At 40.3% G+C, this 17898-nt stretch overlaps 1 protein-coding gene across 1 annotated transcript in view; it reads right to left on the bottom strand.

Moving 5' to 3' along the window:
- Positions 1–6: 6 nt before the first annotated feature.
- Positions 7–17898, bottom strand: part of dqx1 (DEAQ box RNA-dependent ATPase 1) — an 18550-nt gene continuing 658 nt past the window's right edge. Inside the window, exons 2-12 of the mRNA XM_035667704.1 lie at positions 12527–12932; positions 9170–9363; positions 7179–7644; positions 5345–5650; positions 4810–4909; positions 4491–4649; positions 3223–3414; positions 2975–3100; positions 2200–2390; positions 1676–1866; positions 7–1062 (exon numbers count right to left, since the gene is read on the bottom strand). Of these exons, the coding sequence (XP_035523597.1) occupies positions 855–1062; positions 1676–1866; positions 2200–2390; positions 2975–3100; positions 3223–3414; positions 4491–4649; positions 4810–4909; positions 5345–5650; positions 7179–7644; positions 9170–9363; positions 12527–12868 (2475 nt within the window). The 5' untranslated portion in view covers positions 12869–12932 and the 3' untranslated portion in view covers positions 7–854. The remainder of the gene's footprint in view (positions 1063–1675; positions 1867–2199; positions 2391–2974; positions 3101–3222; positions 3415–4490; positions 4650–4809; positions 4910–5344; positions 5651–7178; positions 7645–9169; positions 9364–12526; positions 12933–17898) is intronic.

The raw sequence follows: 17898 nt of genomic DNA, 5'->3' as shown, positions 1-17898 counted from the left end.
AAAAAATCAGAACGAAACGAAAACAACCAATCAGAACCCAGAAGGATAGTTGATTGTATAGTCTGAGGAAGTGAAAAACATTACATACACTTTGTGACAAATTCAATTGTTTTTGTTTGGGGTGGATTCGTGCAAATGCCATTAGGAGCACTAGGAGGAGTCAGAGGAACCTGTTTTTTTTCACAGATTATCTGTCTCATGTTCTACTGTCAGGATATAGTGAAAGGTTCAGCTAATATGACAAAAAGTTATTTTTATAAAAACTACCTACTGCAGCTTTACACCGGACGTGGGTGGTGCTTAAAACGGAAGTGGTCATAGCTAACCTGAGGTTGTTAATTTAAGTTGGAAATTGTTCAGTTGATCAGAAGTTGCTACATTTATTAAAAAAATATTTACAGAATTGAGCTTGAGAGCAATCTTTTTGATCACAAAAGTCAGAACAGAATTTTTTAATAAAAGCTGCTACATTTAGCAGTATACAAGTATACTCGTTACAGCCAAGTACTCGCTCAACCATAATATATATATATATATATATATATATACACAAACACAGAAACACCCTCATTAAATATTGTGAATAAAATTTTAAATTAAGTGGATGCATAGCACAACAAGGTGAAAACGAAGAGGTTTGAATATTTTCCAAAGCCACTGCATATGAGAAATATTATCAATACATTACTGTACATTAGTGTTTTCCAGTAAAAGTCAATTTGAAATCACACATCAAAATGATTCAACCTCAAATGAGATTTCCCAGACTAATTCATACAAAGTACCAAATCTCAGATCAAACAGTAAAGTGACAGCAGCTGTGTGTTTAGTGTCCTCTCCTGAGATGCTCCGTCTCACTGAACAACACAGAGCTCGGTGCCGGACTGATTGTGAGCGTCCCCCGTCCTGTCAGCGTCTCTGTGAGTCCTGCTGTGCTCGTCTGACACTCCATCCTGTTCGTACACCTGGGGCTCCAGACTCTGCCTCAGCTCCATCAGCAACTCTTTGCCATCACTTGATGGCAGGTTTCCCAGGTAGTACTGAGGAGCCAGCTCCACAAGCCTACAGCACAGAGGAGAGCAACAGGATGTTCATTATATCGGCTTTGTACTGGGCTTTTACATTATTTATATTATATATTTTTACTGCAGAGCAGTCGCATTGAAACATGGACAAATGTCTCTTCCTCTAATGAGAGATGAGAACGACACCAGTAACCACGACAACTATACACAACAAATATGGTGACAGATGTAGCCTCAAAATGCTTAAAAGACATATGTAACAACAGGGTGTAAAATTTACTTTTGTTTTGTTTTTAGCTTGTTTTTTTGGCAGGTGACTGAAGCAAATATACTAACCACTTTAAACATTAAAGCATTTGGCTGTTGGCTGGTGCTAATTGTTTGCCCTGCATAACAAATTCAAAGACATGACAAAACTTTTACAAAAATATCACTGATTACCACTGACAGCACCAAATGATTTTGACCACATCTAATAACTTCACTACATAAGTCAAACTCAAGTTCCAAGATTAACACTTAGTCCTGCTTCATCATAAACAGACCGGACAAGATGTATGAAGAAATAAATAATTATAATAATTCATTAAGAAATAAAAAACTTGCACACATAAAACAATCAATTTAATCCACTTTGCGGTAGGACTCACATCTGAGGGTGGACTTCGGAAGCAATGCGAATGCAGTTATCGCGGGAGATGGTGAATTCGTGGTAGAGGACCCAGCTGGGGGGGTCGGGGCGTGGCTGGCGGCACAGGTAGGAGGAGAAAGGGTGCAGGTGAGCCACGTGGCGGTGAGTTAGCAGGAGGTAGTTACCTGAGCCGTCCACATCATGAGCCACCTGAAAAGGACGACGTGAGAAAATATGGTAGTAACAGTAACAGTAATGTTACTATGGAAGGTGTGATATGGGGAGTAGAGTTAGACCAACACAGTTATAGTTTTATAATATACATAACAGAATATTATGTACTAGTCAGTACGTGCGACTATTGAATTATCACCCAGCCCTACACTAGTAAGGCTAAAAATATATATTACAAGAAATGTAACATAGTATAAATATAATAGCAGATATGTAAGGGAGATAATATATATAAGAAATAAAAGTCATTAAAGGAAGAGGCGACTGATGAATTTTCATCACACAGTTTTAAGAAAACGGGGTGTTTACTTTGAGGAAGAAGCCTGAGATGAGCGCACGCTTGATGTTCGTGCAGTTGTCTTGGCATCCAAAAGCGGGAGGAGAAACAGGAAGCTCTATTCGCTGCATCACCTCCAGCAGCTCCGCCCTGATCACCACAGCCAATCGTAAGGCTGGGTGACTGAGGAAGTTTGTTGCGCACCACACCTCATCCTGATTATCTGCAATTACCACACACAAACCATCCAATAATTTGAATATATATTATATGTATATATCAGCCTTACGCAGGGATGCAGGTCAGATTTTCCGAAAATCCAAAGGATGTGACCTTTATGCCAACACTGAGCAACACTAGCTAATGTTAGCTTATAAATGGAGTCCGCTGACGTCAACAAACGACCAACACCTACCACAACACAAGTCCAACACAAACACAATGTATTGTGATATTATGGTTTTGTGCTTGCTAACTCGGAGGAATTACAAGCTAACGTAGCAAAATACTGTCAGCTAGTTTCAACCAGATGCCAAGGGCTGATCTGGCTGGTAAATTGAGAACAGCCACTGGTGTCACTATTAACAATGATTTTCTGAAAGTTGCATAAAGAACCCTTAAATAGGCTATATGTCTTATTATCCTTAAACAGATACAATTAAAATGACAGGAAATAATACATTATTTACAGAATTTTTTCAACTCTCTCTTTCAAATTGACAGACAAGGAGAAAGTCTAGCACAACCTCTGGTGAGAACCCTGTAACCTTTAAAGGATTTAAGTAATGAAGGCTGAAGTGTACGTACGCTCTTTGAAGGCGTTATAAATATTTATGAGGGTCATGTGGTCTCCCTCCGTGTGCATTAGAGGTCGCCAGTGTGTGACCGCAGCCTCCTCTCTGCTGGGTTCTGCTGTCACGAAGCAGGAAGGAGCTGATACAAGACAAACATCAGATCAAATGTAAATGTTGTTACACCTTATTTACACAGCAAAGCCTGTCACTGTGTCATGGCCATTATATCTCTGCAAATGTGAGCTGACTGTTTGCAGTTACCTGTGAGCATGGCAGCTATAGTGAGCAGCTCATCAACACAGTCGTACTCGCAGGCAGCGATCAGGGCTTTAGCCAGCGGCGGCTCCAGTGGCAGCTCTGACATTATGATGCCCACCTCTGACAGGTTACCATCATCATCCAGCGCTGCCAGGTAGTCCAGGTCCTCCAGGGCCTGCATTAGAGCCTCAGGGGCTGGCATTAAAAAATAAATATGGAGCAGAGAGGGAGGGAGGGAGGGAGGGAGGGAGGAGGTAGAGACCACATTTTATTTTGAGAGAGAGAAACATGGTCTAATATTTGGAAGTGCTGATACAACACCAACTGCAAACAGCTGTAGGACACATCTGTGGATAATGGTCTGACGAAGCAACAGGGATGGCAAACGGTGGACACACTACTCTAATGTCAATGAACTATAGTAGACACTCCACAAATGTGACACACAGGGAGGACAAAGTGCACCGTTCACTGGGCTTGATGAACCAGCTGTTCTATTATTTTTTGCCACAGAAAGACCAAAACCAACATGTTGTGTTTTTATCAAACAGTAGGAAAAAGTGCATGGGGACTATTTTTAGTGCCAGATTAATCCACATTTGGTGCTGTAGTAAGTATATCTGGCAGCAGGACAATGTATTTGGGACAAAGGAGTAACAAATAACCTTTTTTGGCTAATTACAGTACATTGAAATAAAAAGTTATCTGCGCTTATAAATGACTCTGATGCATTGCATTCCTTAGAGGTTATATATGAGATTTAAAACTTTATTAAGGTAAAATTCAAGTTTTTGTCTATGGAGTCTGGTGGAGAGTGATAGTGATATTATGGCTGTTTCTGGTTAAACCTTTCCAGCCAGTCAGTGGCAAAAACAACTACTGTTAGTGGACGGACTTTGACAGGTGCATTTGTCCTCAAGGATTAATGTTAGCTTATTTTGTGGCCACTGCAGCCCTTTTCACCAATGTTTTCATATCTAACTCAGTGGGTTTATTTTGACCAAATCAGAGCTGTTGATTGTTGGAAAAACTGTGGAAAGAGTAAAACAGACAATTTTGGTGAGTTTTATTTTGTTTCAGTCTAGTTTGCAGTGTGTTTTATGATTATCTGCTCTGTTCAATTACTGGTTTTGTGAATGGAGTCTAGTCGGCCAAATTACCAATTGTTTTTATTTTATTTCTGTCCTATTGTTTTGGCCTGAGATGCTGGTGCTCTAGTGCGACATCCAGGGGCAAGTGAAAGTGTTATTCACAGCAGCTCATAGAGTTACCTGGTCTGTCCAGGAACTTGCACTGTCCCATGTCGGCAATATCAAGCCTCTTGAGGAGCAGCACCAGGTGGCTGAGGTTTTCCTCCACCACCCCTGGACAATGAGCCTCCCCCATCCCATCATCATACAGAGACTGGGGGTAAAGACGGAGACACAGCCCTGAAGACCAACAAGTGAACACATGAAGTAAACAGTCATGATACAGTACATTACTCTTATAATGAAAATTGAATGACATTCTTAATATGAATATACAAAAAGTAAACAGAATAAAAAGTAGGAAATAGGAAACAAACTGCAGCAATGACCTTTGACCTACCTGGAAGGTGGCTGTTCACCCTTTGAGTGCGCATATCGGCCTGGTGTTTGCTGATTGTCCGCAGGACCTGTGAGTTTGCTCTTATTTGTGGGTTGTAAACCTGTGGCAGAGAATCATTTTTGAAATGGAGAATTTGTGATGACAGTGTGCTGTTGAATGCTGTATGTGCAGAGTTTGACACTACAAGGATGTTTTCACATTCATCTGCCGAAAGTGGAAAGTTTCTCTGAGCTCATTAAAAATCTGATTTTAAGGATTTAAAGATTTTCATCCACTGAGAATGGACTTTACAGTGATGTAAGAGACATCTTGTGTTCAGCAGGAAAACTTTAGAAATCAACAACATTTGCATATTCAGAGATTCTGGAAGGTTTAATGAGCTAGAAGGAGTGGGTGATTTCTTAAGGACTTTAATGTGGAAATTAAGCTTTTTTTTGCAGAAAAAACATGTCAGACACACATTATTGTTCCAAGCAGACTATTTGTATATATGTCTTTAATAACCTTAACCGAATCATGATGAAAATAAACTCACAGTTTTAAGTTGAAGGCCTGTGTCTATGACATAGCGAATAGCCGGCAGGGAGAAGGAAGCCTCTCCGAGGGTATCGGTGAGGATAACCTTCCTTCTGACCCCGGGACCCCCGGCTCCCAGCGCTGAGCTGTCCACGCCCTCTGAGCTGTTGTTCTCCCTCACGGCAGAAGCTTCGGGCTCGGATTCGTAGACCCGCTGGGCCAGCCCACCCAGTCCAGCGTGGAGGGGGAGGATCCTGAGAGGACCGAGCTGAGGGCTCAGTGCTACACACTCCTTCTCCAGCAGAGCCACACACTCTTCTGTTTCCTACACACAGGGGGGAGAGAGAATTGGGCCTCAGTTTCAAACATCCAGTCTCAAGGTCTTCACTGACACAAGGCCTGAGAAGTGTTTTGTGCTTAAGTGTGTCATGTTTGTACACTCACTGTGTGTGTGTGTGCTTCACTGAGGATTAACCAGAACAGATCAGTGTCATATAAATCTAGCCTCAGCTCACACAGGCACACACGCTACGATCCGTCTTAAATGGAGACCAGGACTGCGAGTCGAGGAGCAGGAGGTGTGGGGATGTTGACACAGAGGGAGTTCAATGTTAAATGTGTGAGAGAGTTTGTTACACTGTACTGTAGACCAATATGTACTCATAGCTTTAGCAATGACAGATATTTTGTGTGTGTGTGAACCAGGACACCAGACACCTGCAATGCATCAGAGGCCTCTCAGGTTGAGGTGTACTTGTTTCCCTCCTCTACAAGACAAAGGTGGTGAAACTCTACAGCACAGCACAGAGAGAACATTGGTTCGGCAGTTTTCCTTTTGTTAAAACTACAAAGAGACAGATTATTCAATGGGGAAATGATAAGGTTCCTACTGCAAAACAGCTACATCTATTACTGTTGCTGGACTTCTGTTATGTATCATTGTTTAGTTTAGTTTTTTGGCACATAGAAATGTTGAGCTCTTCACTATACAACAACTAATATCATTTTTCCATACACATGTGGCTGCTTGGCTCGACTCGGTTGGACTCGGTGCACCAGTGCAGCAGGGTTTTGCGTCTCCATTACAACATGGCTACCTGCAGGTGGCCTAACAGGGGCCTGCGTTTCTTTTCAAGAAAAGCTGCTAAGCTCCGATCCGGTGATGAACACATTTAACTTCTTATGAATTTTCCACAATAAAAAGTTATTTTGTTAATGCTTAAAGCAGCAAAAATCAGGAAGTGTTGGGTTTTCATCAGTAGTAACTTAACACAGTTCCTACACAACTGAAAGAGAAGTTTAAACAGAAAAATAAAGCAGATATGTGAAAGTACAAACAGGAGAGAAACTAAACTTTAAACCACACAGATTCAGTTAAAAGCTACAGACTTTTAAAAAATGACTCTCTCTTGTCTCCTGTAAAGAGAGTTCTAATGCATGTATTTTAAGAGAAGCAGGATGGTGGATCCTCAGTTTCAAAGTCTTCATGCGGCCGCCATGTCTTTGTGCCTTAATACACTGTTCCAGGAGACTGAGGCCATTTAAGGCATGTTTTCTAACCTTAGTGATCAATACACATGTCTAAGGTTGCAACCAATGGTCATTTTCATACTCCGCTAAGCTTCCGAATGTTTTCTTGACTAATTGTTTTTTCCATAAAATGTCAGAAAATTCCCATTCCACACTGGTCCTTTAAGTCATAATTAAACAGGTTGGTCAGAAACATAATGTGATAATATTTATGTATATTTTGCCTAAGCACATAGATATTCATTTGAATTGTGAAATTTAGTACAAATCTAAACATTAAATCACTCCAGAACCTATAAGAGATGGGAGTATAAAGCTTGTACCTGTGCACTGGCCAAAAACACCATGACATTTCCTTCCTCTCCTCTTCTGTGCAGATCCAGCACCATGTGACAGGCAGCAGCAACCGGTTCCTTCCCAGGTGAGACCTCTCGGTACAACGTCTCTACCGTGTTCATCCCAACAGCCTTCCTGTCCTCCTCTACCTCACATCCCTCCTCCTCCTCCTCCTCCTCTCCTCTGGTAGGGGGGTCAGTGAGCAGGTTGTCCAGGGAGAGGTGAGGGACTGATGGTCCCAGGAAGGCGGACAGTCGAGCTGCCAGCGTTGGGTGAGTGAGGAGAACAACCCGGAAGTTGTCTGGCCTCTGCCGGCAGACGTCACACAGCAAGCCCAGCAGCACGTCAGTGGGCACGGTGCGCTCCTGGAGCTCGTCCAACACCACAATTCCATACTGATGCAGCAGAGGGTCTGACATCATTTCCTCTAGCAGGAGAGTGTCACTGAGAAACCTGGGGACAGGGAAAGAACCTTTAAACAAATAGCTCTTAAATAGAGTTCCTAGAGCATTTTGAAACAGCCACAAAGGATCAAACCCCACAAAAACCACGATTAATGGCCAGGAGCAATGTCAAAGCATCCTTTGGCTCATAATTAAGAGAGCATGTGATGTTAAAGTTGGACATGGATGTACATTTATTTACCCTTTTTATTTCTTACAAAAACACTATTGCCCAGCAACAAACAGCAGACTGGTGAATAAAGTGGAGCATTTAGCAGCTAAAGAGCCAGATATTTTACTCAGGAGATGACCAAAACAGAGCTAAAAGAGAATGAATATTGCACTTGCGCTTTGTGTCTGCCAGACATGTAAACTGGCAACTGTTTGCTATCAAATTCACCATAACACATATTTAAGGTGATGTTATGTAAATGCTGTTTTCAGCGTGTTCTGTTGTCCACAAGTGGCAAAAAAAACAACTGATGTAGCTTTAATAGGACATCACACTTTTTACTAGTAGGAATATCAAACAAGTAAAATGTGTCCGTACTTGTAAATATCAACTTTTATAAAAAAAGTTGTCTGACTCATGATCAACAACATTTGTTTAAACCTCAGAGAGTGCAGGAAAGGACAAAAGAAATTATTTACAGTGAATAAACTGCTACAACACTTTACTGCCACATTGGACAGCAACCTGCAGGGCACTGAAAACAAAGAGTCAAGCCGGGGCTAAAAGAAAGACCACGTAATCATAAAAAAACTGCTGAAATCCAATGAAGCCATCTACATTACCTCAGGCGAGGAGAGGATGGTCACACTTGATACGAACCAGAAGTGAGCTCAGAAAATAAAGCAATGAATAGATTTCCCTAGTGACAGAGTGATATCTTGTACGTGCTCAGCCTTTTTAAACCATCTCTCACACTCAGACCAGACCTTTTCAGATGGACTTTAAAGGGCCATACATTAAATAAAAGAGCATTATAAATGTACCTTTTTTAAAACTTAAAAAAAAAAAAGTGAATAAATAGTAACAATACTTTAACAGGCATAATGAAGTGATAATATCACATTGGATACTATGACCTATATGGAGATGTACCTCCAGACCTCTAGATGCTAGTCTATAGAGACCACTCAGCTGTCATGCCTAATATAGTCCAGAAAGTCCTTTAATTTAATTTTTTTATTAAAATTAATTAAAAATTAAAACATTTTAATTTTAATTTTGTCCTTTAATCAATAACTTTTGAAGTTTTATTTCAGAGAGGTTACTGAACAGAATTATTAACTACTGTATATATATATATATATTGATTATTAATGCATTACATTTTCTTCTCTGTTCCTATAATTGTGAACAGTTTAAAGCTGCCATGTCAGTTTAAACACCAAATAGTGTTGAATAACAAAAAAAAACAATTTTCAATTTTGTTTGTAGCTGTACTTGTGCAACTGACAATGAGAGTCATTAAAAGGGGAGAAAATAAAAGGATGTCATTATCCATTGTCTGTTATCTTTGCTGCCTAACCTGAGCAGGGTGTCGGGTGTACAGCTGTCATCATGAGACACCCTGTAGCCCACCTCCAGACCCAGGCTGAGATCCATCTCATCAGCCACGCGAAAGGCCAGACTCACCGCTGCCACCGAATAGGGCTGGGAACAGCACACCAGGCCCTGAGAAAACTCATAGGACAAAGCATACTCCACACACCACTGTGGCACCTGCAGGGAGGACAGGAGAAGGAAGAGAAGAAAGACGAGGTCAACAACAAGAAGAGGAAGTAGTAATAGAATACTAGAGACACACCTTAAAAGTAAGTTATATTTGTGGAACACTTGAACATGGTGACAAGGTGAAGCAATTCCCTGACAGGTGTCACAGACTTTACTTTACTACTTTTTACAATGTTCAGCTTTCAATGGCAACTCACAGTGTAAGTTCAGAGTGGTTCAGAGTGGTTCAGCAGCTCTCACTAGGACAATGTGCACATGCCCAGACTCTACAGTCAAAAATATATGGGTCAAGTCCACCCACTGTCTAAGTGCCTCACACCTATCTTAAAAAATTAGGACTCTAAACCAGTGGTTCCCAACCTGGGGGTCGCCTCATGGGGGCTCATGAGACCTTCTTGATTTTAAGGTGTTTAAGGAATTTTTCAAAAATACGCACAGTAGGACTATATCTCAGCATTTGGTTAATTTCTGTTAAATGTAATGTCAAGTAAATTGTCAAATAGAACAATGGCACCAGAAAACACAGAATTTGTCCAAAAATAAGTCTGTATGATTGTTAGAAAACTTTAGATTGTTAGAAACTATAGAAAATACATATACAGACAGAAAATCTTATAAAAAGTTCCCTAAACAGGAAACAATCTGCTCAAAATTCATCCAGATCACTAATTTTACACAAACTTCTTGTAGTTACTGAGTTCACGGTTTGTGTTCATTGTACAGTTTTCAATATGATATGGAATATCCATAAAATATGTCACTCAATTAGGGGTCGTCAGTTTACTAAATGATAGAAAACCACTGCTCAGAACCATGAATACAATTTGCTTGAAGTTCTTGCAGATTTTTTTAGCCACTTGGGGGCAGAAGAACTCCACAACAATCTGAGAAACACTGACTAATATTATCCTTTATCAAAACGTTATGGCTAACATGTTAGCATAAGCTTGCCTACTTGCACATTCAGCAGACACAGAGCAACATTAGCTTTCATTAGGAGTCGTGTTTATAATGAATGAAAGTGCTTCTGGCTTTGTTTTGTTTTCCACCAACTCTCTAGAGAAACATCTGGGCACGAGGATGACACAAACCAAAATAATGAGCAACTAGGAGTAGAAATAAAAGATTGCTTATTTAATATTGCAGCTTTAACTGCTAGATGTTCCATTTTCTTCTTCAGCTAATGCTGTTTGCTGTTTGGTGGGTTTAACGGAGCTTCCTCACTGAAAACAGTTGCCTGCTGCTGCTGGAGACGAGGATGAGAGCACCGAGAGTGAAATGAACCATAAATGTGCAATAAAACCAAAGTAAACCAAAAAACCTTCCTATTCCATGCACTCATTTGAACCATTGTTAATATAGAAAATATGCTTTTATCCACTTGGCTTACAGTGCTGTAGGTGTGTACATGACCTTGTAATAAATGAGCAAGCAACTAAAGTGCCATCAATGGAATGAATAAACACGGCTCGACAATAGACCTAGAATAAATATGTAATCAAAGCCTGCATTAGATCTAATGATGAGGACAATGACATATATAAGCCCAGCAAGACTAATAGGGATTCAAATAAAGACTAAATATTTAAAGAACACAAATAATGCAGAATATTCAGACCGGCATGGAAATGTAATCTCCATGGCATCAATGTTGTGTCTTCTAAAATATTACATTTGAATGACACTTTGAGGAAGATACCAGTTGTTCTCTCTGATTGAGAGTGAAGACATTACATGCAGCCAGCTGTAATAACCCTAACCCTAAGTGCAAAGGTCAAAGTGACAGTGCCCTAACAACATGTGTAACTGTAAGTGTGAGATAGAGCTGTAAAAGAACAGGAGAAAGTGTTTAAGACACTTGGCAGTGGCATTAACTGTGCAGAGAAGAAGGTGCTGGAAAGGGGAGCCCACAGTGTTTGTTGATGAAAAGAGTGTTCAGGTTACAGCACAACAGTGTAATTCAACTGTAGTGCTTTAATGCTCTCATTCATTAGCCTGAAGGGAGTGGAGCTGAGGAGCAGGTGTAATGATAACCAAGTCATCGCACGGAGGGCGACACAAAAAGACACCTCTACTCTAAAGAGAGTAGTGTTCAGTATGGGACTGTGAATGTATAACACTCAAAGCATTACCTTGGACTACATTGAAAACACCAACACACAAAACAAGTCAAGTCACCATAAAATTAAGGTGTTAAATCAATTACTATTTTGTATCAGTGCTAAAATCTGTACTTGGAACTAGTATATGAAATTCACTCATTACCAACATCCTCTTAACATCTTATGGTCTCAAAACCACGGCAAAGTATTACTGTTGAGATCAGATCATCATTTTTTTATGTACTGTATTGACCATTGACAAAAAACTGACATTTAAACTCACAGGTAATTGTAAAATACACTTCAAACTGGAGAGAAGAAAAACAGATCTCAGCAAAACTGTCTTTGTTAGTCTTTCCAACAATCACTAACACTGGCCTGGTTAAAATAAACCCATCACTTATCAAAATAGCTGCAAAACGGATTGCTTTGGCTGCCGTGTAACGTTAGCTAATCCTTGGAGACAAATACGTCTGCCAAAATACATCCACTAAAAGTAGTTGTTTTTGCCACTGACAGCTCAGATTGTTATTCTCAGACAAAATTATAGAAAGGATCTCTACAGAGATAGACCTTTTGTTCAACCAGAAACAGCCGTCATATCACTATCACCGTATCATAGTCTTTGTTAGTCTTTCCACTGTTTCAACAATCATCAACTCGAAATATATCCTTAATTCACTGATGTAGATGTTAAAAACAGCAGTTTCAGTGGCTCTACTCAGCTGCACATGGAGCAGACCGGCTATAGAAACAAACCACAGAGAGGCTGTGATAGCAACACAGGCAGAGGGAGAGTGACACCCTGACTGCACTGTATCTTTACATAGAGAATAGTGGGTTAGGGTTAGTAGACCAGATGAAAAAGGATGCAAAAATGTTATCATAGATACAAAAACGCTACTATGGTTGCAACAAACACTGTCAATTAACAGATATCAAAGGTTCAGGTTTACAGTTGGACCTGAATAAACCCAGGTGGTTACACACACTCTGTTATTTTGCCTAAATTAAGGTGCTGAGGTGTTAAGGTGTTGATTACTGGTTACCTGCGTGCTTTTTCCAGCTCCACTGGGTGCACTGAGCAGCACCATGTTGTGGCTCTCCAGGTGCTCCAGTAGGCTCTGTCTGAGCCTCCATATGGGAAACCTCTGCCTTTCTTCCAGCAGGGAGTAGTAGCGCGAAGAAAAGGGCAAACCGTCATATGGGTTCACTTCCAGGTCTCCCAGCCCTTCCCCCTCTCCCTCTCCTCTCCCTCCATCTTCTTCATCGTCTAAATCCCCGGACAACAGGGAAGACAGGGACAGGGAGTCCAGGGCTGTTGTGGGCGGCAGCTGGGACCTGGGGGAGAGGGAGGCAGCGGAGGGCTTCGCTGGTGGTGATGACATCATCAGCAGGAGGTGCGGGGGGTGAGGAAGGAGTGAGGGCCTGGTTCACAGAGAGGCCTGAGATCACCTGCAGAGAAGGAAAAACACTAGTGAATGATATTTACATGAAATACAGGAAGGAGTCAGGGGAGGTTAGACAGTGGCTATTTTCACACAGCAGGTAAAAGTGTTCCAAACCTAATCTGTTTGGCTCATATGTAACCCAGATCTGATTTTTTCATGAAAGTGTGAACAGCACAAATCACATTAAATCTGGTCTTTTTAATTCTGATTTGGACCATTCAGATACAGGTCGGATTTTTTGCGATGTGACCTCAGTGTGAACAATTTTTACGTGACTCTAGATTAACATTGAGCACAATTCTGCGCTGGCAGTGGATACAAATATGGAAGACAGCTGAGATGGAGGTAGACAGTGAAGTTTTAGACCTCATAACCAAAACCTGAGGGGTCGTATCGTAATCAGTGGGAATGTCCCCAGGGTTCCCATTCTATTTAAGAAATCTTTTTCCAGGATGGTTCCAGGAGTTTGTATTGCCAATACAGGGCAGGTAGGTAGTCACACACTCTGCTCACTATTGTGGTCTCTGGTGCATTGACTACTTTACTACATGAATTCGGGCCAGAAGTAACAGTTCATATCAAGCAGAATTTATCTTGTTTTTCAGCTGGGAATGAGGAGCTAAACTACAAAAATACATATCTCCAGGACAACTAAGATTATTTCTAGGATTTTTGGTAATTTTAATAAAATTCTAATTTAATGAGATTTCTATGACTGCACTAAATAAAAGGAATCTCAACAAAGTAAAAAAAGCTTTGTTCCTGGGAAATGAGTCTTTTTTTATGTTTTGAAAATCTATGTAACTTAGATATTACAGCTAATACTGAGCTCGATTTAATCAGTAACAAGTTACAACAATGGTTTGCATAATATCCCAGCAGAGTAATTATTTAAATTATTTTAAGAGTAAGACCTCTCGCACAACTTCTCAGTTTAAGAGAAAGTAGTCTGGTCCCAGTGTTGGAAATGAAGTAGCTGTTTAGTTTTTCATCATTTTAATAAGAAATGCTAATTATTCATTAGATTAGGCTACAAAATTCTTAAATTCAGCTCAATAAATTTACCAAAATTATTTTAATAAAGCACAACTTACTTTCTTTTCTTTCTTTTCTTTTACTACTTTTAAGGCCCATTACAGTCTTTCAGTGGCTAGCTTTATATGCTAGTTTTAAGAATTGTACCTAAGCAAAACTGGCTTACCCCATTGGCAGATTGTTTTTGCTCAATACAAGAAAATCTGATTATATTTAAGAATATTTAGCTTATTTCTAGAAGGGCTGTTTTGCAGTGTGGAAAACTAGTCTCTAAATTTTAAATCTTGAGTTGAATGTATCGTTTTATCACTGGTACCCGGTCTGTGTTTGCTCTGACTCCCAATCCACACATACCTCTGTACGAGGTAGCCATTGCACCACAAAAAATCTGAATAACTCTGGCTCTCTTTCTGCTCGTCCTCATTATCGTCTGCCCATGAATTCTATTGCTTCTACTGCACATCTACTAACAAATGAGGTCTGCGGTGCCAAGTAGCCTTTGACACTGAGCTGACAGTACAGTCAGAGGAGGCTCTACAGAGACAGCTGAAGTAAAAGCAGGGATATTTCACTTGTATTTCAGGTGTCACAAACATCACTGTGAAGCAGACCTCAGGGGCCACAGTACTTCCTGTCTCCTTCCCCTAAACAGGCGCTTCATAGGAACCTGTAGCATGTGTGGTATTCAACTGTGGAATGCTGGTCTCCACCCAGATGCCAGTGTGTGTGTTAGCAGCTGCAATAGACGTGATGTGTTTGGAGTGGAAGGGCCTGCAGCCACCTCACTGCTGTGCTGCTCTAGTCACGCTGAGAGAAGACAGGAAATCACATGAACACAGAGGCACATGATTGAAAAAAAGCTTCTACTCCACTGGTTGTCCATCAAACAGAAGCTACTTAAAAAAGACCTTTTATGTTGAACACACAGAGCTGGAAAGTGTACCGGGTTAATGGAGTGAATCTGGAGATGATTGGATGGAAGCCTAGCATGCCTCGCTTTATGGTGACTGTACGATTGGACGAAGTCGGACATTGCTACTTGCTGTAGGAGAAACATACTTATTAAACTCATCAGTCGATCGCTATGAATGAAAACACCCTAAATGCCTGAGGAGTGTTGCTCTGATTATTTTTATGAATTAGAATAGTATTAATTAAATTAGCGCAGATAAATTATTGATTGATATTAATAATAATTTATTTTGAATTCTTATGCAAAATGATTGATAGGCTTTAACCTTATTAGAAAAAATAAAAGAACATCTGAAGAGTCAGAACTGTAGTTGTTGTTGTTGTTGTTGTTGTTGTTAACAATAGTGATGTCAGTTAGACTGGGTTAGATCAGAGCTATGGAATATTAAGATCATCTCAGACTAAATGATCATTATCTTATCGGTGTCAGCCATGAGAAGCAGGTAATTATCATATCGGCTGAAAAAAGATCCATATCATGTATCGCTACTAATAAAGGAAGAAAAGAGAGCATATGATGTAATATCAGAGCAAACCATTAATAAGAAACTTGTTGAATTTCTCAATTCGCAAGATTTGGCAAAAGTATTGCTTTGTTATCTGCAACAAAACTACAGGAGCTGTAATGATCTGGAACTCTAGATGCCACTATAAGAAACCCACATCATACTAGAATATATGGTCCAACATGAACCACTATACTGTATAAAGGCTACATGCTATAGACATAGTGGACAAACACACTAATATATATACATGGACAGTGTGTTTGTACATTTGGAGACCTGTCCTTTATTCAGAATCAATTTAGACATTTTAGAATTTCATTAAAAGAAATGTGAAATCTCTCATTTATACCTATTGTATTTGTTCGGCACTTTGTAAACAAATCACTAGCAGCACATCAGTTTGGAATCATCTTTGGTCTGTCAGTACCAGCTTTGTACTCATGGAGTTTTTCTCACTCGTCCTCGCAGATCCTCTCAGAGCTGTCAGATGTGATGAACCGTGATGTACAGATCTGCAGGACATTGACTGACTGATCCTGATGTCTTAGCATGGCCCTGTGACCACTATGAAGCAGATTCTTTTTAAGGACCTCTCTGAATCCGTCTCTTTCCAAAACTTCTAGAATTCCGACGGTCTCCAGGCTCTTCTGCAGAGAGCACTTCCCTTGCATGATGCTACAGCCATGATGCTTCACTGTAAGAACGGTACTATCTAGGAAATGAGCTTCAACTAGTTTCCAAATGTCTTTTCCTTAGAAACAGCTCATGTGTAGCCTCTACAAAGGCCTGATTGGTGAAGTGTAGGGATGTATAAAGATTAATGTCATCATGGATGAATATGTTGATTATTTTCCCAGATCACTTCTTTATATGAAATAGAGAAAAATGCACAGCACAGTTTTCCAGAGTTAAAGTTGGTCGAGCAAACTGCTTGCTTTCCTCAACCAACAGTCCAAAGACTGCACAACGACATCCAGTTTTCTATCATAGAGGACTAATAAAACCAGCAAAGATTCACGTTTGAGTGGCTGGGAAGAGAGACTGTTTGGCATTTTTGCTTAACAAATGACAAGAATGAATCTGTTGAGTGCTGCAGAGATCTCTGCAGAGGGACCCTAGAATTATGTAGACATGCCATGGTGAAAGCAACCAATCAGAGCCAAGAAAGACAGTTGACTATTGAGTCCAAGGGAGTCAAATACAGACACTCTGGGACTCTAGGAATTGACTCATTCAACGATGAACTATCTTCAAGCCTCCAACCCAAAGCTTTCTGTCTTTCTCAGCTCTGATTGGTTGTTTTTGTCCAGGCCCAGTGGAGTTTTGCAAATACCATTAGGTATTAGTGCTAGAACGAACCAAAGGAACCTGATTGTTTCACAGAGTATCTGTCTCATGTACTACTGTGAGGATATAGTCAAAGTTTCAGTGAATATGACAAATGGTTATTTTTTTATAAAGGTTACCTACTGCAGCTTTAAGGTTCTGTTCCATTCAGGTCAGACAGAGCCAGGGTGCTGCTATTGTGCATGTGGGCTATCTAGAAAGGCTCTGCTACTCATGTCAAGGACCCTCACAACAGATGCACACTAGACCATGGACCCCCAGTTTGAGTGGATTTTGTCTTAAGGAATCCTCCAAGAGTATTCTTTTATTTTTAGGTTTATAGTTAATCAATGATCAAACTAGGACCACTATAAATTACATAATTAAAAACAGCCATCCCTATCTCTGCCCTTGTTGATCAAACTTGCAAAATGTAAAAAGTTAAATAAAAATATATATATTAATATATAAATATTCTTCCTATTCCTTCTTTTTATGGGACCTCCTACAACCCACTCAAGGACCCCTGTTGGTCCCCGGACCACAGTTTGAAAACCACTACCATAACTGACCCTTCCTAAGTCCTCTCCCTTCTGGAACCTCAACTTTCTCCTTTCCTGTACATATCCAAGTACAGGAAAGGAGGAAGCTGAGGAGGTTTTGTCCAAGGCTTGCTCAACTGTTATTGGAGCAGAGAACAAAAAGGGGCGGGACTTGAAGAATAAATTAGTATCATTGGTAACAGCTGTGTTTACCCTACTATTTCATATTAAAATGGCTGCTGTGGATATATGATGAACCATACAAAGAGTCTAGCCTCAGAACTTCTCCTATTTGCCAGACAGAGCCCACTGTTTTCCTGGGACCTATCAATGAATTAGTAACGTTTTTATACCACTCCTGGGATAGAACTCCAGTACCTTTGTCTAGCTCATATTGTATTTTTTTTGCTGAGACTGAGTATTTTGTCCCCTTGCTATTTCTGGAGGTAGAAATATGAGGTGAAGAGGATTATCTGATATGAATCACCCATGGGTGGAGCCATAAATCCAGTTTGAGTCCAGGTCACTACAAAGGATGCTATGAAAGCCAATAGCTAACCTGTTCTACATTACAAACAAGGGCCTT

The sequence above is a fragment of the Morone saxatilis genome, unplaced genomic scaffold, assembly GCF_004916995.1.
Source record: "Morone saxatilis isolate NCDOM2014 unplaced genomic scaffold, NCSU_SB_2.0 Contig21, whole genome shotgun sequence".
Taxonomy (NCBI): Eukaryota; Metazoa; Chordata; class Actinopteri; family Moronidae; genus Morone; species Morone saxatilis.
The sequence above is the reverse complement of the archived record's forward strand: the minus strand, read 5'-3'. Positions and strand labels throughout refer to the sequence as shown.